The sequence below is a fragment of the Ursus arctos genome, unplaced genomic scaffold, assembly GCF_023065955.2.
Source record: "Ursus arctos isolate Adak ecotype North America unplaced genomic scaffold, UrsArc2.0 scaffold_24, whole genome shotgun sequence".
In the NCBI taxonomy this organism is placed as follows: Eukaryota; Metazoa; Chordata; class Mammalia; order Carnivora; family Ursidae; genus Ursus; species Ursus arctos.
Window position 1 is genome coordinate 43019503 of NW_026622919.1, and position 23823 is coordinate 43043325.

General features: G+C 52.0%; 2 protein-coding genes across 2 annotated transcripts; one reads left to right on the forward strand and one right to left on the reverse strand.

The window, feature by feature from the left end:
• The first annotated feature begins 3157 nt into the window (after positions 1 to 3157).
• RFLNB (refilin B) lies at positions 3158 to 11132 on the forward strand. The gene is made up of 3 exons (XM_026517816.4): positions 3158 to 3472; positions 6164 to 6273; positions 8045 to 11132. The coding sequence occupies exons 1-3, from the start codon at positions 3257 to 3259 to the stop codon at positions 8373 to 8375; spliced, it is 657 nt and encodes a 218-aa protein (XP_026373601.1). The 5' UTR covers positions 3158 to 3256; the 3' UTR covers positions 8376 to 11132.
• Positions 11133 to 18094: 6962 nt separating this feature from the next.
• Positions 18095 to 21051, reverse strand: LIAT1 (ligand of ATE1). Its single transcript, XM_026517817.4, has 2 exons — positions 20809 to 21051; positions 18095 to 18666 (listed from the first exon to the last, which is right to left on the reverse strand). The coding sequence occupies exons 1-2, from the start codon at positions 21008 to 21010 to the stop codon at positions 18095 to 18097; spliced, it is 774 nt and encodes a 257-aa protein (XP_026373602.2). The 5' UTR covers positions 21011 to 21051.
• Between the last annotated feature and the right edge of the window lie 2772 nt (positions 21052 to 23823).

Genomic DNA, 23823 nt, shown 5'->3' on the forward strand with positions numbered 1-23823 from the left:
ATTGAATCTGGCAGGTCACTTTCGATGTTCTTTGAAAACTATCATCTTAATCCTAAAATACTTCCAGAACAAAGTTTAATTTTTTGGAAAGTTTGGCTCGGTATGGGGGCAGGTGAAGGAAAGGGAGGACCTGCTTCCACCGTAAGGCAAATCCAGTGTATCAGGAATTCCAGAACACCGGGACCCAAGAGACTGGGGCGACAAGGTGTCCCGGGGCTCGGGCCACAAGCCAGCGTGCTGGAGCCGGCAGTGTTTTTAATCCGCTGTCTGGCTGGGTTTACCGAAGACAAGCTGTTTCAAAACAACAGTAGTGCAGTGGCAGTTTGGGGGGCGCCTGCCCTGGCCCGTGTGACTCAAGCCCACTCAGGCATCAGCTTAATTTAGTGCAGAAAAAGGGAAAATGCAGGCTTGGCATCAACATTAGGCATCTTTTGTTCCTCAGACCCTGCTGAGAAAGGCCTCAGGCCAGAAGCCAAGTCCTGTAAGGACATCGGTCTCTATGATCCAGGCAGGGGGACGATGGCCCTGGCCCGCTCTGAAAGGCCAGCCTGGAGAAGAGGCCACTCTTCAGCGGGCTCTGGGGGCTTTTCTTGTGCTGTGGCGCTCCCCGCTGACTTCTAGGCATGCCCCAGCACGTGCCCCTTAAAAGGCCTGTCTTCAGAGCCCGACCAGGGGTGAGTGAAGGTGGGCGCCATCATCCTTCCCCAGCTCTGCTTAGAGATTATTTTAAACAAGCATCCTTGGGAAAGCAGTCTGGAATAAGACGAGGACAGCAGGGAGCGCCGGCAATGGGCTCTTCCAAAGGACGACACGTCCGTAGAGCTGACAGTATGAACTCGTTGCTCGGGCCCAGCAGACACAGCTGACTTCCAGGCTGAGCCGCATGGCTCCCTTGTAGCGACAGAGGACGCCCCTCTGCCCTCACACTCACAAGGACACATGGGCAGGTCGAAGTTGGATAACTGCCGCTGTAAGAGCGTCTCTGCCCGTCTCCACCGGCAGCGCCAGGAGCTGGTGGAGATGCCAGAGCAGGCAGGACATTCCCCACCTTCTCCTTGGTCCCCATGTGGCTTCCAGTCGGCTCGGACTTCTCTTTGAGCTCTTCGCAGACAGTCTGACAGGAAGGTACAAACCTGGGGTCCCTCCTCCGTGTCTTTCAATTGGCTGGGAGTCAGTGGAAGATCCGAGTTTGGTGCGGCTTATGGAGAGGGAGCACCTGCTTCAGGGGAATCTGGATGGGACCATGGTCACCAACTCTGCTTCTCCATCAGGGTCCAGACCTGGGGCTGGATTCCCCTTCGAGCCCCTCCAGTTTCTTCTGTGTGTATCAATGCTGGGTTTCTCTGTGGGGAAGGAGGCCACGGTGGGCCAGTGGCTTATGCTTCAGGAACTCCTTGGCAGTTTTCTTGGCTGAGGCCCCAGGATGTCCTCTGGGTTCAGAAAGTCCTGCCTAATCTCTACTCGAAGGGTTCTTAGGATCTACCTGGCAATGCTGGGGGGTAAATTGCCTCCAGGGCGCCAAGTCCTCCCACTGCCAACAGACCACCCTTTCCACAACCCCAAGAGCGTGGCCATTCCTCCTGTGATGCCCCATGATGAAGGCAGCCTGGGATGTGCAGGTGGTGGGATCAGCATGGGCAGGAAGGAATAGCCACCTACTTGGCTCAACTTCTAAGGCCCACTGCAAACAGTACATCCTTGCACTAACCACTGATCCAAGACTGTGCCCTGTTGACTTTGTATCCATTCCCACAGGCCCTAAATGAATGAGCGACCTCCCAGTATACGGGCATGTGCCAGGTTTTATTTTCCAGTGAAGGGAAAGATCCAAGGCAAGCTGCCTCGTACCAGTTATGTGACTTGGACCAAGTCAAGTTCCTTTTCTGTTATTTCAAAATGATGAGTGAAGAAAGTAGGAGGGCTGAACTTTGCTGGGAGACCTCTAAAATTGACCCACTCTAAATTCTGACTTTAACAGGTCCCAAGCACCGGGACCTGTTTTTGCCAGGATGTAGACTGGGCTGCCGTTGTGGGGCACGCACAGAGCCCACCTCTCATCTAGCCAGGGCACAACGCCTCTCCGAGCTGGCACCTGCCAGCTAGGTCTGGGCACAGCTCCATCTTGAAGCCCTGAGCTAAACACCCATCAGAAACTCCCAGAGGAGGATGGCTGGTGGGGGTGGGAGCTTCCAGTATTTACTGAAAATCATGAAGGGCTTTGTGAGCAAAATACTAGATTTGAGAATAGCCCAGCTCCACGGCTGACAGCTACTGAACCGAGCTCCCACTGAGATGAAGCCTCTCTGTCAAACTAAAGAAGGGAGGACTCCCCCAATCTGGTTTTTAGACAGGATTTCCCATAAATGAAAAGCTGTGGTTCCCACCAGGAGCCCCTGGCCCATGAGACAGCCCGTGGGCAGCCTGCTGAGCTCATGTCGTTCGAGGTCCCAGTCTGCGCCCACTGCAGAATTTCCCTCTCTGGTGTGGTCACAGCCCGTTCAGCTGAGCAGCCAGACCAGGGAGTGATGTGTGTCCCCCTCCTGGAATCCCCTGAGGATACTCGGAGTAGGTCCTCTTTTCCTCCGGGGTAGAAATGAGAGCCGGAGACACACTGACAGCCCGCACTGCCGAGCCAAAAGGCGGCTGGAGCCATACGAGGCGCATTAACTATTAATAATTTCCAGTTGTTTGCTCGCTGGGTTCGGCCCGCTCCCCAGGCTTCTGCAGGCCGGGGCTCCACTCTGGCTCCCCAGACCAGGGCCCGCCGGGCTCTGCCGGGCCAGGGCCAGGGGCCAAGGCGCCATCAGGAGCCTGGTGCGAGTAGGGTCCCGCGTCCACCTGTAGCAGGGCGCGGGGAGCGGGGCTGCGGCGGGGCTGGGGTGCCTTTCCCTCTCGCTGCGAAACGGCCCCCCTCCCCCGGCGCCCCTAGGGCGCCCGGATCGGCCGCTCGAGGCGGGCAGGGCTGCAGTGAGGACGGGGGCGCGGGCAGCGCACGGCGGGAGCGCAGCGGCCCCTGGCGCCGGGCCTCGCGGCTCGGCCGGTGCGGGTCGGTCCCCGCGCGCCGGGCGGGGCGGGGCGGGGCGGGGCGGAGGGCGGGGCCGGGAGCGCGGCGGCCGGCGAGACCCGGACGGCGCGCGGGCAGCAGGCAGGGAGGGCGGCCGGGTGGGCAGCGGCCCGGCCCGCGTGTGCGCCCTTCGCGCCCCTCGCTCGCCCGCGGCCCCCGGCCCCCGGCCCCGGCCCCGGCGTGCTAACAGCCATGGTGGGCCGGCTGAGCCTGCAGGATGTGCCCGAGCTCGTGGACACGAAGAAGAAGGGCGACGGCGTCCTGGACAGTCCGGACTCGGGGCTGCCCCCCAGCCCCAGCCCCAGTCACTGGGGGCTCGCGGCGGCCGGGGGCGGCGGCAGCGGCGGGGAGCGCGCGCCGGCCCCCGGGACGCTGGAGCCCGACGCGGCGGCGACCCCCGCGGCCCCGGTGAGTGGCCCCGCTCAGGCCCCTTCCCTCCCCATCCCACCCGCAGCCGGTTCCCCAGGGACCACCGCCAGCCTTGCGGGCCCGCTCCGGCGCGCCGTCGGCGCCGCCACCCGCCCGTCGGGACGGCGTGGCCATCGCGGGGAGCCCGGGGCGGGAGCGCGGCGAGAGCCTGGCCAGCTGGAGCCGGTGGCTGGAAAATTGTCATCGCCTAGGAGGCGCGAGAGCCCCGGGAGAGGCGAGCCCCCGCCTTCTCTCTTTGGGGTGGCGGCGCCCGGGGCTGCCAGGCTGCGGCTCGGCCACATTCCTGCCCGGGCCGGGCGGGAGAGGGGCCCGGGACACCGAGAAGGAACCCCAGCCTTCTCTGTCCTGCGGGCCTGGCACCCCGGTCTTCGCCCCCTCCTGGCTGGTCTTGGGGAGAAGGGTGTGTGTGCTTCAGCTCCCTGATTCAGAGAGCAAGTGGGGCCAGCCTTTGGGGACCGTGTTAGTGGTGTGGGAGGGGACCTTGGAGAAAAGTTAACCCCATGAGCCTCCGGCCTCCTGGTGCCCCCCCCTTCTCCTGTCACCTAACCCTTGTCTGGCACTTGGTGGGTGGGAGGACTTTAGATGGGTGGAACCTTTCAAAAAGGAATCCTTTTATTTTATTTCAAAGTTTTTATTTAAAGAAAAAACACCTAGTGTTTTTTGCCTTAGGAATAGCTCTGGTGGTGGTGTTTATTGCCTTTACCTAGCGCTCAGGGGAAGCCACATCCTGTCTACAGCCAAGGCTCAAAGTGGGGCTCTCAGCCCCCCTCCCGCCCCCTTGGGGATGGGGATGTACAGCCCTCTCCCCTAGGGTGAAGTAGTCAGTGGCAGCTGCTGTTCCTTAACGACCTGTGCACGTTGATAGGCGTGGAATTCTTGACCCACTGACCCCGTCTCCGGGACCTCGGTGCCCTCTCATTCCCACTGGAAGGCTGCGCTTGCTTCACCTTGGCCTTCAGAACCCTTGCTGTCGGGCCCTTCTAGCCTCGTCTCCGTGACCACAGGCAGATACGTACAGGGTGCCTCCAATATTGCTCTTCTGCCTCGTGTGCCGTTTCCCTCTGAGCCCATCCCCTCCTACAGCTGCCTTTTTGACCTCTCTATCAGAGCCCTGCTGGCCCTTCAAGCCCAACTCGTCACCTCCTCTGGGAAATCTTCCTTGATGCTTCCAGAGCCATGCCAAAATCGGTGGCTTGGTGCCCATTCCCTGGTGGCACCTTGTTCATGTGTGTTGTCATTCCTGATGCCTGTCCCATCTCCAGCCTGCACCTGGGCTGAAGTGTGTGCCCAGGGAGTGTCTGTTGGGTGGGCAGGGAGGAGGGAGCCAGTAAGCCAGAGGCAAGAGAACTGAGTGCTTGTGTGGCTTCCTGGCCGCCGTGTGAGTGTGGAACAGTTGTCCGCCTCCCCTCCTGCTGTCATCCCGCAGCTCCCAGGACTGCCCGAAGGTGCTCCCTAGGTTGAGTGTCTGGTAGCCAGGGGGCTGGGGGCAGAGCAGGGCCCACTGTCAGTACTCGGGGGCTGTTTCCAACAGCCCGGCAGCAGCCAGTGCCCACACCTTCCCCGGCCCCCATCCGCAGACCACCCAGCCACAGCCCCTCCCCCAGCCAGGGCTTCTTCAGCCCTCCACCCAAGGTCAGGAGCTGGACCCTGAGGACACTTTGCCCCTCCCTCACCTCCCCAGGTCCCCTTTGACTTTGTATTTCCACCCTACGCCCTCACCTGACACCTGTTCTGGTAACACGTAAGAGTCTGAAACTGTCTGCCTCCTTCTCTACCCTGGAAGACGTGGGGGCGGGGCTGCCACCGCCACATCCTGGCCCAAGTGTGGGTTCTGCTCTCAAATTAGGCAAAGAAAATGACAGATCTCCAGGAAACCCAGGAACCCGAAGGGCTCCCTGCTGAACACTTAACCCAGAAGCCCGATTCCAGTTAAGTCAGGTGAAAAGTAGCACCTGTGTCTAGGACAGAACCGCCCCTTATTCAGGCTACTTGATGAATCGGGATGTGCGGACCTTCCTCTGGGCTAGAAGCCAGTTAACCTCTAGGGATGCCGTGCTCTGGTTCTTTGAGTTTGCTGAGTAGTGGAAGGTGGTGTAGAGAACGTTTTGGAGTTCACCTTCCCAGTGAGTCTGTGGCCCCTCCGTCTCGGCCGGGTGTCAGTCTGGCTGTCCTGGAGGCAGAGAAGGGCAGGGGGAGTCCCACTAAATCTTCAGTGTGAACAAATTTCTGGTAGAATTTTTTCATTCTGCCCTTTTCTGAGTGTTGCTGAGGCAATGACAGGGTTGCGGGACACATAATTGCGGGTTCTGGTTAGTGAAGCCCCAGTTCATCGAGGTTTTCTCACGGCCTTGCTGGGGGATGGTGCAACAGCCCCGGGGGCTCGCCGGGGTCCTGACGCTGCGCCCCTTAGCCTCTCGCAAAACCTCAGCACAGGAAGGAGGCATCCCCCTTGGTGTACAGACGAGGTAACGGGGCATGCGATGTGACCCAGACCTCGCGGCTCTCCATCCAGAGCTCTGACCGTGCTGTGGGCGCCTTTTCTCTGGCATCATTCCCAGGAGGACGACACAAGTCACAGTCGGGCCCATCCGCCGGCTGCTCAGAGCCGGGACCTCTGCGGGGCATGCGCCAGCCTGGCCTGTGGTCTAACTGCCTTCTCCATCCTCACAGAACCCGGCGTCTCTCCCCTGCCCCCTGGCCTTTGCCTGCTCGCCGAGGCTGTGCCCCCTGTCCTTTGGCGAAGGAGTGGAGTTTGACCCCTTACCACCGACGGAAGTAAGGTAAATACAGCAGGCCCAGATGTGATTGGAGTTTTTCATTTTCTCATTGTTTATTCCAGAAATGAATGCTTGTTATTTTTTAAAAAATGAGTTAATCACAAAAGTGTGCCAAAGACTATTCATAGTTTGTTGGGTACCAGTTTGGGTTTGTGTATTCTAACCAATTAAATACATAGGCACGCCTTTTGAAATAAAAGCAAGATCATGTTGTAGTAACGTCCTGCAACTTGCGTTTTGCACTTTCTGCCTTTGCACACCATGGCCAGTAGTATGTACGGTTTCGTAATGAAATAATTCCTCTTTCCAGAAGCTGCTTCCCCCGTTGCCCCACCCCTGCTTCAAGGTGCTATAACCTTGTCTCATTTTACAGTTTCACTGGGCCAGTACCATTCTTCCTTTGGGAATTTATCTCAGCCAGGATTACCTGGGGGCAGAGATCCATTGAGAGCCTCTATTAAATATCTGTCTCTTCAGGGAAAGGAATTTTACTTTTGGTAGCTGGTGGGGTTTTTTGCTGAAGTTTCAGTTCCCTTAACACAAAAGGCCCTTTGATGGGAACAAAGGCAGTTCACCGGTTTGGAGGTGAGCAGTGCAGTCCTTTATTCCTGCAGAACTTGTATTTTGAACAAAATGAGGACATGACTTTATGACATTAGCTTCCACCAGCCTCTTACCTACTTGCTTAAGCAGAATAGACGTTTCCATCATCCATCCGATCCACTGAAAAGAATGCTAATTCTTACTCCCTGACCCGTGGGTAGGGGCTGGTGGGGGCAGCTGTGGGATGCTGTATGAAGCTGTAATAATTACTCAATAAAATGAACTAATGCTTTGCTTACATTAAAATAAAATTTAAAAAAATTTAAAAAAAGATCCCAAATGACCAAAGAAAGACTTAAAAAAAAAAAAAAGTAAAGTAGCTGCTGAGGAACGTGGAAGTTAATTTATTTTATGGGAATCAAGATGGTAATTGGCTCTGATTGATGAGGTCAGATCTCCAAGTCTCTGGTTTGAGGGTCTCTACACCAAAGGCCAAGGGGGACCAAGTACTAGTACTCGGTGTTACTGAACTTTAAGAATTTCTGGGTTCTGGCATCCTGTCATTAAAAAGCCCACAGTGGGGGCGCCTGGCTGGCTCAGTCGGTAGAGCACGCACCCCTTGATCTCAGGGTCGTGAGTTCCAGCCCCAAGTTGGGCAGAGAGCTTACATTGAAAAAAAGAAAGCCAGCTGATGGTGACTTCAGGGGACAGAAAAAACCGAGCACTGAACCCTAGTGAGCGGCTAAACCGCCTTGTTCGGCCACTGACTTCTACCCCTTGCTGCGCGTGAACCCTGCTCAGTTCCTTCTGGGCTTGGTTCACAGAAAGAGGAACCGAGGCTTGGAGAAGTAGCCCGAGCAGGCTGTCCGAGCTTTCACGCAGGGGCGCGGCCTCCGGGGCGCTGCCTGCCACGAGCAGCGGTGCGTGCAGGGCGAACGGGGCCGTCTTGCACACCTGCACGTAAATCCCAGCCCCACGGCTCACTCCCACTGTGACCTTGACCTCTGCCCCGCCATGTCCCGTCCCGGGGTGGCTGGTTCAGTTCAGTTAGGTCCTGGAGAGAAAGTGCTTCCGACAGTACCGGCCGTAAGCGCTTCGGCAGCTCTGTGCCGCTTCCGACCACAGCCCCCGGTCTGCAGGTTTGCCCCACGAGAGCATCAAGGGCCCGCCGGGGACCGCTGCGCCCCAGGCTCAGGGGACCGGCTCCGTGCTGCCTTCTCTCTCCGCCCAGGTACACGTCGTCGGTCAGGTACGACTCCGAGCGGCACTTCATCGACGACGTCCACCTGCCCCTGGGCCTGGCCGTGGCCTCCTGCAGCCAGACGGTCACCTGCGTCCCCAACTGCACCTGGCGCAGCTACAAGGCCGAAGTGCGCTTCGAGCCCCGCCACAAGCCCAGCCGCTTCCTCAGCACCACCATCGTCTACCCCAAGTACCCCAAGACCGTCTACACCACCACGCTGGATTACAACTGCCGCAAGACGCTGAGGAGGTTCCTGTCCAGCGTGGAGCTGGAAGCCGCAGAGCTGCCGGGCGGTGACGGCCTCTCGGATGAGTGCTGACGGGAGCCCCGGGGCTCGGACCGGCTCTTCCGCGCCGTCGAGGGGCGTCTGTGCCCCGGCCAGAGGAGTCTGGCCTCGCCATGCCTCTGAGCCCCGCCTGGGGAAGAACACAATGTCATGGCCTCTTAGAATCATGGAGGGAATTGGGTTTTTAAAAATGCTCACGTTGGTTTCCAAAGGCGTGTATTTCTCGTTACCGCTGCGTGGCTTCCCCAGAGTCTCAGTTTGATGACCAGTAGAAGGGCAACTGGGGCAAAAGGAAAATGGCCCCTGTTTGAAATCGGGAGGGAGGAGAGGGCTCTTCTGCCACTGGTCAGTTAGCCTGAGGAAGAGCGTGGAGAAAGTCTCTGGGATGGACGAAGTGAGTTGTGTAAGACCTTCCAGCCCTGGGTTGTCGTCACCGGCAGCGGTGCTGGTTCCGTAAGCTGCGACATCCCTATGGGTCCAATATGTGGAGAGCTGAGTTCCATTCCGTCATTTATTTCCATTTCCATTTGTATTTTCTGTTCACCAAGACTCTTGGAATTTCCTAAGTCCTTTTCATATCAAAAAACCCCAAACCGCTATAGAAGATGACTTTTTTAAAAAAAGAGAAAAGGTTCACCCTGTTCTCCCCTCTCTTCAGGAGACTCACGTCCACCAGCGGCCAGTATGAGAGCCATGGCTTCAGTTCTGGGTCTTTCCACCAGTTGAGTCCCAGCTTGGGCTCTGGCAAAGTGCCTTGAACCCTTGGCATCTGGTAATGTCTCCACAGGCTTGTGTAACTCTCCTGATATGTGTTTTGGGGTTTCCAAATATTTTCCTATTTTTTTCATAAGGCAGAACATAGCCGAGGGCCCTTTTGAGAGAAACAGCATTTTGGAAGAATGCTTAGGGAAACCACTTTTGGGGACTCCATGACGGGGTTTCACTCCCAGTGGGAAGGGCCGGCCACACCCAGGACGGGCCGGCGTCTGGGAGAGGCCGAAGTAGATGTTTCTGGTGACCTGCTCCATCAGGATGGGTGTCCTCTCCAGGGACCCCGGGTCAACTTTGACCTGGTCACCACCGCGGAGGACTTCTGCCAGTGCCATAAGTCTAAGCCGGAAAGCAAGAAAATTGCCCCCCCCCCCCTCCCTCCAGGCGCAGGAAAGGTGACTTCAGGATAGGGATTGATGTCACAAGTCAAACTCCGAAACTTGGGCACTGTTGGACGGTACACGTTTCTTGTAAGAGCTTACTGTAATGGAAGTGACAGTCATGGCGTTAGGTGCGCGTGGAAGACACTGCGTGAGCTCAGCTGAACCAGCCTCAGACGCGGAAGGGGCCAGAGGCTGCGCTGGGCCGGGCTGTCTCTGGCCTCAGCCCCCTGCCCACCCTGCCTCCCCACCAGCCCATGCTTCTTCCTCCTGCCAATCCCTGAAGTTTTTGAATGAAGACAGTGACAGGTGGCTTTTTCTCTTCCAATATTGGAAAGAACAATCAGTGAATATTTCCTTTGAATACATCCAGATTAGACCATGTGCTCGAGCGTCTTGTAAACCCGGATTTCCGATGTGTTTTGGGTTTCTGTTGATGGCTTCCATGTGTCCTGAAAGCAGAGTTGATAGCCCGATGGGTACCCTGGAGCCACAGCAGGGACTTTTGTTCCGAGGAAAGCAGGTGTGATGATCTCTCACTTGAAGTCACTGGAGACCTCAGAGCCAACCTGGCTGGTGTCCTCGGCTTTAACATAATGTGTAGTTTGTCATGCCCCTAACTGTTTGACGCAGCCTTCGCTGGGTCCGTGGTCCCAAGTTTCCCATAGTGAAGCTCAGCGGGGACCCGTGAAGGGGGCGCTCTGGACTCATGCAGAGTGACAAAAGCTGTCTGCCTTCGGAGGAGTAAATTACGTGGCATTTCTTGATAAAAATGGATTTTTTTCTCTCTGATTTCATAATCTTGGCATTTAAGACAAGTGGTAAATGTAATTTTAAATTATGCTGAGAGAGTTCCCAAGGCTTTGCCCTGGCCCAATGGGGACCCTTGAATGAGCTCCGAACAATATTGTGAGCAGCGTGGCAGGAGACACATATGAGAGCCTTGGTCCACAGCAGCATTTCGAGGTGTCCATATGAGATTTGTTTGTTTGGGGGGTTGGGTTAAGTTGGGACAAAGTATTCTAGGTGTGGAGAGAATCTGAAATATTTCAGTAAAGTAAGTAGAAGTAAGCAATTGCGAATGTGTAATGCGAATGGAAAAGCAGGTTTTATCTTAAGTTATTCGCTAGGGAACTAACTGTAGTTCTTTCTAATCTTTCTAATCCTTTCTTTTTCTTCTAAGCTGCTTTGCTGCAAGTTACAGGAAAGACGTGTAAGAGCGTAAGAAGGCGGAGTGGGACACTTCGGGAAGGGTCAAAGGCCATTGAGCTTGGTGGGCTTGTGTTCGTTCACGAGGTGGAAGCGATGATTTTAAAGCTCGTTAAAACCAACCATTCCTAAGCCTATCTGAGAGATACCGTTTACTTATTAATTAAAAAGTCTTTGTTCTGGGTCTCTTAAATTATAGCTTTCATGTAAGAAGGATGATTTGTATTTTCAGAGAAAAGTTGTTTTCAAAGTCAGACCTTTTAAAGAAAGATTACCTTTTCATTTGACTCTTCTCCTGTTTCTAACCTTAGAAAATCCAGCACGGTATTTGACAAAAACTATTTTTTAAATTTATCTTTGACATCTGTCCCATTCCATTTTGCTTTGTGACTTCTTCATTTAACAATAAATTATCTTTAAAGAAACAAAACTTAGAGATGCCTCTCTTTTTGACAATAAAATTATAATGTTTTGGTGAAGAAACATGAGGAAAAAACCTCATCTTGAGAAACGTTAAGCTGTGATTGTATTTTAATCCTATGATACTTCGGAGCACGCATCCCCCTGGGGTACAAGAAGGTTTCACAGGGACCCCTCAGCACAGAGAGTTTTAGGGAATTTGTTCCCAGATGCAACGTGTCCTCTTTGCTAAAACTTACCTACCCAGGAATTATGACTGGTCCAGTTCTTCCTTCCCACCTCCTGTTTCAAATTGCCTTTCTCCCATTTTGCAGAAGAAATGCATTGTGAGTCTAACACATCCTTATTTTATTATGGGACATTGCTCCGGGCTGGCCAAACCTATAGGCACTGGCCAAAGGGACAGTTAGAAACACTGGTATCAGGGTGCCAGGACCCCACTGTAGGGCTCCATGTCTATCAGTGTGCTACACGTACTTTTGTCAAGAATCAAGCCTGCGGTCAGAAGCAAGATTGACCTGTGTTGGGAAATTCTTACTTCCAATATCTCAAGGTAAGGCAGTTGGAGTGATAACACTATTCTTTCAATACCTACAGTCTCTTCAGTCTCAGACCGTTGTCTTCCCTGAAGGAAAGTCCCTTTGGGCAAAGTGTTGATAAGAGAAGAATTGATAAGAATTATCCAAAGTGAAGGCATCTTATTTCATTCAAATGTCAAATTCAGGGCAAGGCTCTGTGCCTTATCTGTTAGTCTTTGATTTACAACTTAAATATGTCCCGGGAATGCATATTAGTGTGTGTGTGTGTGTGTGTGTGTGTGTGTGTGTGTGTGTGTGTGTGTGTATTTAAGCCAGTCCCTTTTTAAAAGAAATTAAGTCCAATTTGGCTGGCTGGGATGACAACATGCCACTTAGGTTTTATAGTATTTCCCATAAAATGAATAAGCTAATAGCAGTTCCAAGGTTATGTTGGAAAAATATTTAAAACGTGTAGATTAAAGCTACAATTTTGTGTGCGTGTGTGTATAGAGTGAAGCAAACGTGTTCAAGCTAATATTTTTTTTAAAGATTTTATTTATTTATTTGACAGAGAGAGCAGAAGCAGGCAGAGTGGCAGGCAGAGGGAGAGGGAGAAGCAGGCTCCCCGCTGAGCAGGGAGCCCAATGTCGGCCTCGATCCCAGGACCCTGGAATCATGACCTAAGCCGAAGACAGACACTTAACTGACTGAGCCACCCAGGCTCCCCAAAACTAATAATTTTTCAGTTTTCCCTCAAAAAATACCTTTCTATGCGTATCAGATTAAGCCCGCACCTCAAGAGAAAACGTAGTAGGTGTAATTGACAATATGATAAATTGTAGGAAGCCATTTTGGTTAACTTCCCAGAAATGTCAGAAGGGAATGACTCTATTAATTAGGTAACAAATCTTAATTGCAAGAAATACCTCTTCTCAAAATTGAATTCTAATATTTTTATTTTAGGGCATAATCAGTACAAAGTGTTTTATTCATAACACTACTTCCCAAAGTTCTTTCTTTGGGAAGAAAGGTTCCACGATCAAATAAGTTTGGGAAAATGAAAAGCTTCATGGAACACCTGCATTAGTCAGCTTTTGCTGCATAACAACCACAAATTCGTAGCAGCACACAGCAGCAAGCATTTATTTCTTGTGTGAAAATGTATAGGTCTGACAGGGCAGTTCTGCCCAAGGCTAGGTGCTGAGTTCAGGCTGTTCCGTCTGTCTCTGAAGCAGGTTGGAGAGGTCATCTGGGACACGTTCTTCTCATGGAGAAGGTCAAGGATCCCAGAGGAGCAAGTAGAAACATACAATACCTCTTAAAGTCTGCCCTACTGCCACCCAGTCATTTTCATGCATGTCCTATTGGCCAAAGCAAGTCGCACGGTCAAAGCTAACGGCAGTGGGTCAGGGAACCATACTTCCCCCACGAAAATGGGGGGCAGGGAGTAAAGATTTGCTGTACAATAAGCTACCATAGCTTTTACTATGGTAACGTGCATTAAGAATCTTCAAAAGGGAGAATCTACTCTAGCGTTTTCCAAAGTCATTGGACCAGAGAACATGTGAGCATTTGGTAGGACTAACGTTTTTTGAAATGCGATTTAAGGTGCAACCTGGATGGTTCAGTCAGTTAAACATCGCACTCTTGATTTCAGCTCAGGTCATGATCTCAGGGTCCTGGGATTGAGCCCTATGTTGGGCTCTGTGCTCAGCAGGGAATGTGAAGATTCTCTCCCCCTCTCTCTAACCCTCCCTTTGCTTGCACGCTCTCTCTCTCTAAAATAAATAAATCTTAAATTTAAAAAAAGAAAGAAGGAATACACTTTAAAAAATGCTAGTATGGGGTGACTGGGTGGCTCAGTCAGTTAAGCGTCTGCCTTTGGCTCAGGTCATGATCTCAGGGTCCTGGGATCGAGCCCTGCATTGGGCTCCCAGCTCAGCAGGAGTCTGCTTCTCCCTCTCCCTCTGCCCCTCCCCCCACTTGTGCGTGTTCTCTCTCTCTCTCTCAAATAAATCAATAAAATCTTAAAAAAAAAAAAAGAATGCTAGTATCAACTGTGTATAACAGTCAGAGTCTAGTCAGGAAGGCCCAAACCATACTAGATATTTCCAGTAGAGGGCATTTCATACAGAGAATTGATCACACAGATGTTGGAAGCCTGAAAGAACAAAAAGGGGACCCTGAAGTAACCCCAACTACTAGTAACTGCATGAAGCAGCCCCCATCTCTACCACCCCTCTTATGGAGATTTCCGTCTTAAGGAGCTAGAAAAAGATAAGCAAATTAAACCCGAAGTAAGAGGAAGGAAGGAAATAATAAAGTTTTGTACTGGTGAAATAGAACCAGACAAATAATTGTGAGCATTGTAAAAACAAAATTTTTTTTTTAAGATTTTATTTATTTATTTGACAGAGATAGAGACAGCCAGTGAGAGAGGGAACACAAGCAGGGGGAGTGGGAGAGGAAGAAGCAGGCTCCTAGCGGAGGAGCCTGATGTGGGGCTCGATCCCATAACGCCGGGATCACGCCCTGAGCCGAAGGCAGACGCTTAACCGCTGTGCCACCCAGGCGCCCCTAAAAACAAAATTTTGATTCTTTGAAAAAAAATTGATAACCTCAGCTGCGTTGATGAAGAAATAGCACAAATTGCCATGTCACAATTGCATAGAGGGTCTACGGGCACCAAAAGCATAATAAGGTAATACTAGTAACAATTTTATGCCGGTAAATTTGACAACTTAGTTAAAAGGAAAAATTTCTTCAAAAAACGTATCTTATGGGGCGCCTGGGTGGCTCAATCGGTGTAGTGTCTGCCTTCAGCTCAGGTCATGATCCTGGGGTGCTGAGATTGAGCCCTGAATCGGGCTCCCTGCTCTGCGGAGAGTCTGTTTCTCCCTCTCCCTCTCCCTCTGCTCCTCTCCCTGTTCATGCTCTCTCTCTCTCTCTCTCTCAAATAAATAAATAAAATCTTTTTTAAAAACCCACAAAACCATATCTTACCAAATTGACACAAGATGAAATAGAAAATGTATGAAAAAAATCCATCAAACTCTCTCTTATATATAAACTTCTGTTCTTAAAGACTCTTTTAAGAAACTAAAATGTAATCCACAGACTGAAAAAAACATTTACATCTGACAAGGACTTACACGCTGGATATACAAAGAGCTGCTACAAGTCAACACTGGAAGATGAACAACCTGATTAAAAGTGGGCAAGAGGAGCTCCAGGTGGCTCAGTGGGTTAGGCGTCTGCCTTCCGCTCAGGTCGTGATCCCAGGGTCCTGGAATTGAGCCCTGCATTGGGCTCCCTGCTCAGCAGGGAGTCTGCTTCTCCCTCTGCCTCTCTCACCAGGCTCATGCTCTCGCTCTCTCTTAAATGAATACATAAAATGTTAAAAAACAAATAAAATTAAAAAAAATAAAAATGGGCAAGAGGGGGGCGCCTGGGTGGCTCAGTGTGTTAAATGTCTGCCTTTGGTTCAGGTCATGATCTCGGGGTCCTGGGATCGAGCCACATGTCAGGCTCCCTGCTTGGTAGGGAGTCTTCATGTCCCTCTCTCTCTGCCCCTCCCCTCAGCTCATGCTCTCTCTCTTTCAGATAAATAAAATTTTTTAAAAAATGGGTAAGAGGGGGTGCCTGGGCGGCTCAGTCGGTTAAGCGTCCAACCCTTGATTTTGGCTCAGGTCATGATCTCAGGGTTGTGAGACGGAGCCCTGTGTCAGGCTCCACGCTCCGCAGAGAGCCTGCTTGAGATTCTCTTTCCCTTTCCCTCTGCCTCTTCCCCTGCTCTTTCTAAATAAATAAAATCTTCTGAAAATAAAATAAGAATGCACAAGAGACTTGAACGACACTTCACAAAGGAAGATCCACGGATGTAAAATAAGCACAGTGAACGGTGTTCCGCGTCATGAGTATCAGGGAGACGCACGATGAACCCACAAGGCAGTACCACTAGATACTCGTCCGAGAGAGATGAAAACATAGGTCCAAAAACGAGCATGGTCACGGCAGTTTTATTCACAACAGCCATATGTTGAAGGGACTGCAGTGTCTGCGGTGTATGTTCATACAACGGAATACGTCGAGTAAGCAAAAGGTTCCGGGTTACAAGGAGACACTTTTCTGTTTGGCCCCAAGGCCCCCCAAAACACCAGACTTTGAGACCCTGGCTTCATTTCTCCTGCATTCCCTCTTGCTCCAGGCCCCTGTAATTTGCTCTGTGGTTTCTTTGAATTGTATCTCTTGGCCGGCCACTGAATCCACATCTCTTCGTGCCACTCACCCTCTGAGGCGGGAGCGCTCCGCCGTCACCGGGAGAGCCTTTCCAGCGGCCGTGCAGTCACCCCAACCTAAAATACCACTCCTCAAATCTCTGCCGATGGACTGAGCGCTTCCTAGGGGCGAGGCGCTCTGCTAAAGGCTTTATGTAAGTACTGCATCCCTGTTTCCAGATGTGGGAGCTAACGCCCAGAGAGGTTCAACAATTTGCCTGAGTTCACACAGCCGGCACATAGCGGGAAAGACAAAAGTTCAGCTTTAATGGCAAAGTTCGTCGTTCTAACCACTACACCAGAATATCTCAGAGCGGAAAGGTGACCACAAGCCACCCCCACTCTCACCGCCCTAGAAGGACACCCCTGCAAAGCGGTCGAGACACCCTGCGGCTTCAGACTGTCCCGCACACAGCACCCCTGGCCGCTGTGCTTTGGGGGGGGGGGGGTCGCACAGGAGGTGCAGCCCCGTCGCTCCACCCTCCGGCCTTTACCCTGAGCCCTGGGGCATCAGGCAAGGTCCTGTGGCTGAGGATTAACACGTGTCCCATGGCCTCCTCCCCGTGGGGACACACCAAAGCCCTTGTTCCTCTTCGCTTGATTCTATAGGTGCCCCTCAACCAGGACAGCAGCCCACGGAGGGCCATTCCTGTCCGCCTGCGGGCCCCTGCCAGAGGCGGCTGCTAACCTCCTCTCCAGGCGGAGGACGGGGCTCTTCCGAAAGCCGCTTTGCTGGTTTGCCACCGTACGATGGCCAACATGTGAAAACTCTGTAAATGGCCATTTCAGGAAAGGTGAGAAGAGGGCTGCTCTGTCAGCTGGGTTAGCAGGGACCGAGATGATCACTTTCGCTTCGCTTCCAAAAGAGCATTCTGTGTTGCTCTGTATTGGCTTTCAACTTCTTCCAAGTACAATGCGGGTCTTCAATTCCTTGGAAGGCAAGAACCTGATCTTAACCCTCCCCTCTGTCCCTCTTGGACCCTACACTATGTTGCATAGAGACTACCCCATCCCCTGCACCTCCCGGTCTGCACCTTTGTGCCCGAGGAAGGCCCCCAGGAAATACCAGGAAATTAGCAGCCCCCGGGACCATCCCTCAGCCACTGCCTACGGGCAGTAGAACGGCCCAGCTCCATCACGCTCAGGCGGGATAATCCTGACAGTGTTTCCCGGTGGGATTAGGCTCCAGTTACCCGACGGGGAAACTGGTTTAACCATGTCCTTGGATTGGCTGCCTTCCCCTCCCCTACCTGTGCCTCTCTATTGAGCTTTTAGCTCCCAAATAGTCTGCTTCCATTTGAGTCTTCGTCTCAGGGTCTGCTTCTCCAGAACCCAAACTAACACAGCACAGGGCCCTCACCAATTAATACTGGTGCAAGGGAAGAAGATTAATTTAGGACAAGTAGGGTAGGATGTTTTTAATGCTCCAGCTCCTAAACGCTGTTTTAGGGGGTTAGAGGAGGAGTATATATATATAAAATCACACATATATGTGTGTATACACACACACACACCCATACATACATATATATATATATTTTTAATTGAAGTAAAATTGGTAGGTAACATTACATAAGCTTCAGGCGTCCGACATCATAATTCAGTATTTGTACCCGCTACAAAGTGATCACTACCACAAGTTCGGTTACCATCCATCACTGTACAATTGAGCCCCCTCACCCGTTTCCCCCACCCCCACCCCCCTTCCCCCCTGGCAACCACCAGTTTGCTCTCTGGGAGGCCCATATATAGAAGAGAAGCAATACTCCTTTTGAGACTTCTCCTAATTATCTCCCAGGGATGGAGCTCGGGAACTCAGTTAACTTTTTGAAGACCACGTAAGGGCAGGGAGTGTATGTAATTAAAAAAAAAAGTCTCCAGGATATTTGGGGCCTGTTCCTTGGGCCTAGAGAAGCATGCTGTGTGAGGAGTTTTACCCATTAAATTAGCTGAAGAGTTAGAATGGATATAATTACTTTGTCTTCTAGAGGAGAAGATTACAGACATCTGAGAAATTAAATAACAAAGAGATGCCAAATTATCCAAGAAAACACCCCACAACCTTGGGAAGAGCGTGGTCCATCCCAAGCCCGTGTGCCGAACCGCAACTTCCCCGGCCCGAGGCGCCCGGTGGAAGGAGGGGCTGACCTCGTGGACACACCAGGCACCTGCTTCCTTCAGGCGCTCTGATTTCCTTTTATTATTACTCTCCTGTAACGCAAAGCCCGGCGGTGCGGAGACGGCGCGGGGCGGGGTTCGCAGTCGGGCCGAGCGGCCGCGGGGTCGGCGCGCGGCAGCTTGGGCGTCAGGCTCCCTTCGAAGCCGGGGCCCGGCCGCTCGGCTTTCGGGGCGGGCTGCGTGCTGCCCGCGCCGCCGACTTTATCCGGGAGGTACGGCAGGTTCTCCGGGCTCTCCTCGCCGCCCGGGTCAGAGTGGAAGCCCTTGAGGGCCGAGATCCGGTACCGCTCCCTCCGGTTCAGCTTATATATGCGGATCCTTTCTTTTTCCGCCTCTGGGTCGGCGAGAATTCCGTCCCAGCGCAGGCTTTCGTTGACCTGGTTGGAGAGGTTCTCTTCTACCTCGGCAAAGTGGGGGAGACTTACAGTGGCGGAGTAAGGGGCGATGGGCTTGTGTTCGCCTTCGTCCTGTTTGTGCTCTTGCCTGGGGCCATGATCTTTGCTGGGACTTAAGATGTCCTGCGAGGCTGAGGCCGGCGGCTGACTCTTCAGGCCTCGACTCTGACGTTTATCTGCGGAGCAGACGGCGGTGTTAGTGTGCCTGCCCGCAGCCTGCTCAGCTGTGATGCCCAAGTCCCCGAAGAGGTACCCGGGTGGAGGCCCCTCCTGACCTAGGGCTCAGAGAGCCGAGCCCACCGGCCTCGTACATACCCACTGGCTCTAGGCTTTCGGGCAAGTCATCTTGGGGAAGGAGGAACCATTTATTGGTTCTATAGGCCGGGTCCTCTCGATAAAAGTCATCAGCCCTATTTTCCAGGTGACGAAACTGAAACTCCGAAAGGCTACCTTACCAATAACACATAGTGAGTTGCAGGGGTCAGGATTCGAACACAGGCCTAGCTCCCAGTGCCCTGTTCCTGTTCTTTCCACCCGCCATTCATGCTCCCTGTCTCATCCAGGTACCTTCCATGACTCCGCCCCTAGTCTGGACTTCTTTATGATGGGAGAGATGGAGAACAACAGAAAAGCTTCCCAAATCTGAGTGTAGAAAGCAGTATCATGCCAAGCCAGGAAATACTTCCTGTGTGGCTTGTACTGAGGTGTTTTTGTTTTTTGGTTTTTTTTTTTTACATTAATAGCATTTCTGAGTTATAGAGCCCTCATATAAAATACTATAAGTTGTGGTTCTTTCATTTGTTCATCCTTCTGCTTTCGGGGAGACAGAAATCCTTCCTCCCCCCCCAAAAAAAAGAGAAAGTAAGAAAAAGTCCTCTTGGACATTTCTATGCCTTCCCATTCCTCAAAAACGATTTGGTGTCCCCTGCTGACCGTAGGAGTTACATGCCACTATAATTTCCAGAGTTAGAAACTAAGCCAACAAGACAATAAGCTTCTTAATTTGGTTTTGCAGATATATGTGGGGCCTTTTGACCTCAATTCCAGAATTTTTTTCTTGCCTTTTGATTAAGATTCCACCTGAAGAAGTCATGATAACCTTCCCATTGCTCCCTCTCCCCAGCTGCAAGGACGACATGGGGAAGGCTGCCCAGAAACTTGAATCAAGAACTACCGGTGCTGGAGGTGAGAGCCATCTCCCCGACAGTCAAAGCCCCAGAAGGGGACCACACAAGTGACGCTGGAAACCTAGCGCTCACAGGCTGGTGTCTTCTATGTCACCATTGCACTCTCTCTCCATAACCTGGGTGCTCAGTGCCTGTGTCGAGAAATCCAGGGGCTTCTGGGAGAGGAACTTGGTGACATACAGGCACTCTGTGGGATTGTGGCAGGTGCTGGTGTGTGTACGTACATGAGGTGTCCCTGGGAGACACTGGAGTGAAAACCTGTGTGCATTTGGTTGCATGTGTCCAGGAAGTGTTTGGGGGGTGGGGTTTGTGCACGCGAGTGTGTAGCTGAGTACCCATACGAATCTGTAGCCTGGGAATGTGTGTGCCGGATGGGGTATCTGTACTTCATTTTTATTTGGTGGTTATGATGCTATAAGGCGGTGTTGTTGAGGGTGTTGGGGACGGTAAGAGTATGTAGCAGTGGCTGGTGTGATGGTGTGCGTGCAGGTGAAGGCTGGCGCTGGCACATGGGGGGTGGCAGGAGACAGTCTGTGCAGGAAAGATACTTTCTATGCATTTACAGGATGTCTACATAGCATGGAGAGGGCAGGTGTCCCTAATGCATGGGGCAGAAGGCAAAACCTGTGTTTCTGTGCCAGTTTGTCACTGGTGTCTTAGTATCTTAGGCTTGGGGAAAGTCTATGTGAAGATGAGGGGATCTCTGTAGGAGGGCTTGACATTTCTGTGGGGAAAGTGTGGTTATTTAAGATTCTGAGTTTTAGCTGAGGGATTAGGAAATTGAGAGGGTGTCCGTGCAAAGCTGAGTTGCTGTGTGGAGCTGGGAGGCTCTGCGGGAATAATACTGGGGATGTTGGGGATCTTCTCCACGGATGTTGAGAATTCTCCATGCAGGATTTGGGGTCTCTGCGGACATGTATGGTTTTTATGGTTAGGGCTGGGCATCACTGTGTTGCGTTAAGTGGTATGTGTGGGGAGCGGGAGGACCTCTGTTTGGGACTGGCGAGTTTCTGTCTCCGGTCTGAAAGTGGTCCCCACGTAGACGGGGGTCTCTGTGAGGAGTGGGGACAGGTGACAGAGAAGAAACTGTGGTGCGGGAGCTGAGGCTGCTGCGCTAGCTGCTCCTCTTACCGTCCCCCTTGCCGGACCCCTTGGTCTTCTTCTTTTTCTTCTTCACCTTCCGTTTGTTCAGTTCTGAGGCGCTGCCTGCGATGGGGGGCAGTTTGGCCCCCTGAGAGCCCGCAGTGCCACCCTCTCGCTCCTCCTCGTCGTCCTCGTCGTCCTCACCCTCTTCGCCATACCCCAAAGCCCCGGCTCCACCGCGGCAGTCCATCCGCCCTCCGCGCCGCCACCTGCGCCTCGGACAGCCCAAGACCCCTGCCGCCCAGCCCGCGGCCGCAAGAGCTCCGCGCCCGGCCAGCGCCACGCGTCTCCATGGCGACCGCCACGGACCGCGCGTGCGCAATCCGGAAGCTGCCGGCCAGGCCCCCCTCCCCGTGAACGTAGGTGTGCGCATGCGCCTTCCACCCTGTGTGAGAACTTGGCACAGTCCGAGGTGCGTCTGGGAGGAGTGAGTAGACAGTCTCCCAAACTTGGCCTGCCACAAACGTCCACATCTGTGCCTTTTAAAATGCTGTTGGTTGTCTCCCTAAATTTTTATCTCCCGAGTTCCAGTCGCGTACGTCTACCCTGGCCTTTCAAGCCCAACGCGTCTCAAACGAACTTGCTTCTCCGTGGTTCTCCGTGGTTCTCCGTGAACAAAACAGCTGGAAGGCGGCCCTCCTTCCTCGACACTCCCCCAAGGCCGGGACTCCTCACGGTCATGCCTGGCGCTTGAACTTCTGGACCCCCCTCCTAAATGGTTTCTCTGCTTCCAAACCCTCCTCACAAATTGTTTATCCACACACCTGCTGCCACGAACTTTTAAAGACAGTTGCCTAATTTCACTCTCGCTTAAAGCCCGCCAGTGGGTCCCCATCACAAAACCAATCAGGATAGAACTTGAGTGTGGCGTACAAGGCCTCGTGTGATCGGTCTGCTTTTCTTGACAGGCTTATCCACCACAGATTGTATTTTCCAAAAACAGCTGCAGGAATGGCTCCTCTCCCGCCGTGCTCTTCTAGAATATTGCCACTTCCACATCAAGAGACAGTCTAATTCCACTGCCCTTCAGTCTGGGTGGGTTTGGTGGACTCACTTGTAACCCATGGAATGTGGCGAAAGTGATGCTGTCGCTTCTTAGCTAGGTCATAAAACGGAATGCAATAGCATCCTTGTTAGCCTGGGAGACCTGAGTCCCCTGGCAGGAAGTCTGAGTACCTGAGGCTGCCATGGCGTGAAGAAGCCCAAACTAGACCACATGGAAAGACCATAAAACTATGTGAAGGGAGAGAGAGAGGGAGATGCGCCAGCTGCTCCAGTCCCCGATTTTCCACATCCAGCCATAGTCTGACTGCAAGAGCGGGAGAGACCACTCCCACACCCCTCGGCTGGTCTCACCCAGCCAAGCCCTTCCTGAGTTCCCGACCCAAAGACATTGTGAGAGATAACTAAAATGATTATAACGGTTGACATTGCTAAGTTTGGGGGTGACAAGGTAACTGGAACATCAGTTGTTTATTTTCGCTCTTCTAGTATGTATGCAGTCGTGTTTCCCTGCGGAGGTACGGGCCATTTCCCTGAGCGCTCATGATGTTTAGCACTTTCTCAACTGCTTATTGGCTGTTTGTATATCTTACTTTGTGAGGTGGCTGTGGAAGTCTTTTCCCATTTTGTAATTGCAATGTTTTTCTTTTTCTTGTCAATTTGTAAGAGCTCTTTACGTGTCTTGGATATAAATCCTTTCTCAGTTTTATGGCTGCAAAGATATGTTTCCAGGTCTGCAGCTTGTCAGTTATGGTCTTAATAGTGTCTCTTGATAAGCAGACATTTTAAATTCTGATGAAGCCATTTTAGCAGGGCTTTTTCCCCTTTTTGTATCCTGCCCACAGAGTCTGCCCTTACTCCTAATCACAAAGATAGTCTTCTGTTTTCTTCAAGAAGCTTTATGGTCCTGGGGTTTAAGGTGGGGCCCATGATCCACCTCAAATTATTTTGTGAATAAGGTCAGATAAAGGTCAAGATTCATTTTTTTCCAAATGGATTTCCAGTTGTTTCAGCAGTTTTCATTGAAGAGACATTCCTTTCCCCATTGACTTGACTTGGCACTTTTTTTGAAAATCAACTAACTGTGTATATATGAATCCATTTCTGGAATCTGTTCTGTTCCGTCAATCTATTTGTCTCTCCTTCCACTGATTTCACACTGTCCTGATTATTGTAAGCTTTTAAAAAAATATTTATTTATTTGAGAGAGAGAGCACAAGTGGGGGCGAGGAGGGGCAGAGGGAGAGGGAGAAGCAGACTCCCTGCTGAGCAGGGTGCCTGATGCGGGGCTTGATCCCAGGACGCTGAGATTCATGACCTGAGCTGAAGGCAGACATTTAACTGACTGAGCCACCCAGGCGCGCCTCTGGTTATTGTAAGCTTTACCGTAAATGTTGGTATCAGGTAGTGTATGTCCTCCGGCTGTGTTCATTTTGAAGATTGTTTTGACTATTCTAGAGCCTTTGCTTTTCCGTATACATTTTCAAATCATCTTATCTATTTCTTCAAAATAGCCTGCTCGGATTTTGATGGCGACTGCATCAGATCTATCAAGTTGGGCACTCTTTTACTCGGTAATGACAGTCATTAGTGTTGATCCACACACAAGCATGTGTGGACGGACACATTACTCTGTAAAGGACCCTTCTGTTATTCTGTACGTGTCTCCTCAGTCCTCTCAGACCCTGGCAAGCTCTCGATTTTGTCCAGCACAACTCTATACATGGTGAGTGCTTGGAATCTGCCCCTTGCTTGTCTGCTTTTATCCCTAGTTGCTAAGTGAAATGTAAATGACAGAGATCCTTTGTGCAAGTGAGCACCTGCTAGATGAGATGTCAGGGTTTGCTTTCCAGGTGCACTGCCCTGCTCACCCTGGTGCTTGCAGACCCGTGCTCGGAAAGGCTCTCTTCTCTCCCTTTCCAAGAAAGGCTGACGTGTCTTCCCTCTCGGCTGGTCCTCCTTGCCTGGGTGCTCATCTGGCAGGACACAGCTTGACCACAT

Bases quoted from the DNA above. Each gene is read 5' to 3' on its own strand.
- LIAT1 (XM_026517817.4), bottom strand. From the start codon at position 21,010: ATGGACTGCCGCGGTGGAGCCGGGGCTTTGGGGTATGGCGAAGAGGGT. The intron at 18,667-20,808 runs GTAAGAGGAGCA...TCTGCTCCGCAG, and splicing joins GGGGTCCGGCAAGGGGGACG to ATAAACGTCAGAGTCGAGGC.
- RFLNB (XM_026517816.4), top strand. From the start codon at position 3,257: ATGGTGGGCCGGCTGAGCCTGCAGGATGTGCCCGAGCTCGTGGACACG. The intron at 3,473-6,163 runs GTGAGTGGCCCC...CCATCCTCACAG, and splicing joins CGGCGACCCCCGCGGCCCCG to AACCCGGCGTCTCTCCCCTG. The intron at 6,274-8,044 runs GTAAATACAGCA...CTCTCCGCCCAG, and splicing joins TTACCACCGACGGAAGTAAG to GTACACGTCGTCGGTCAGGT.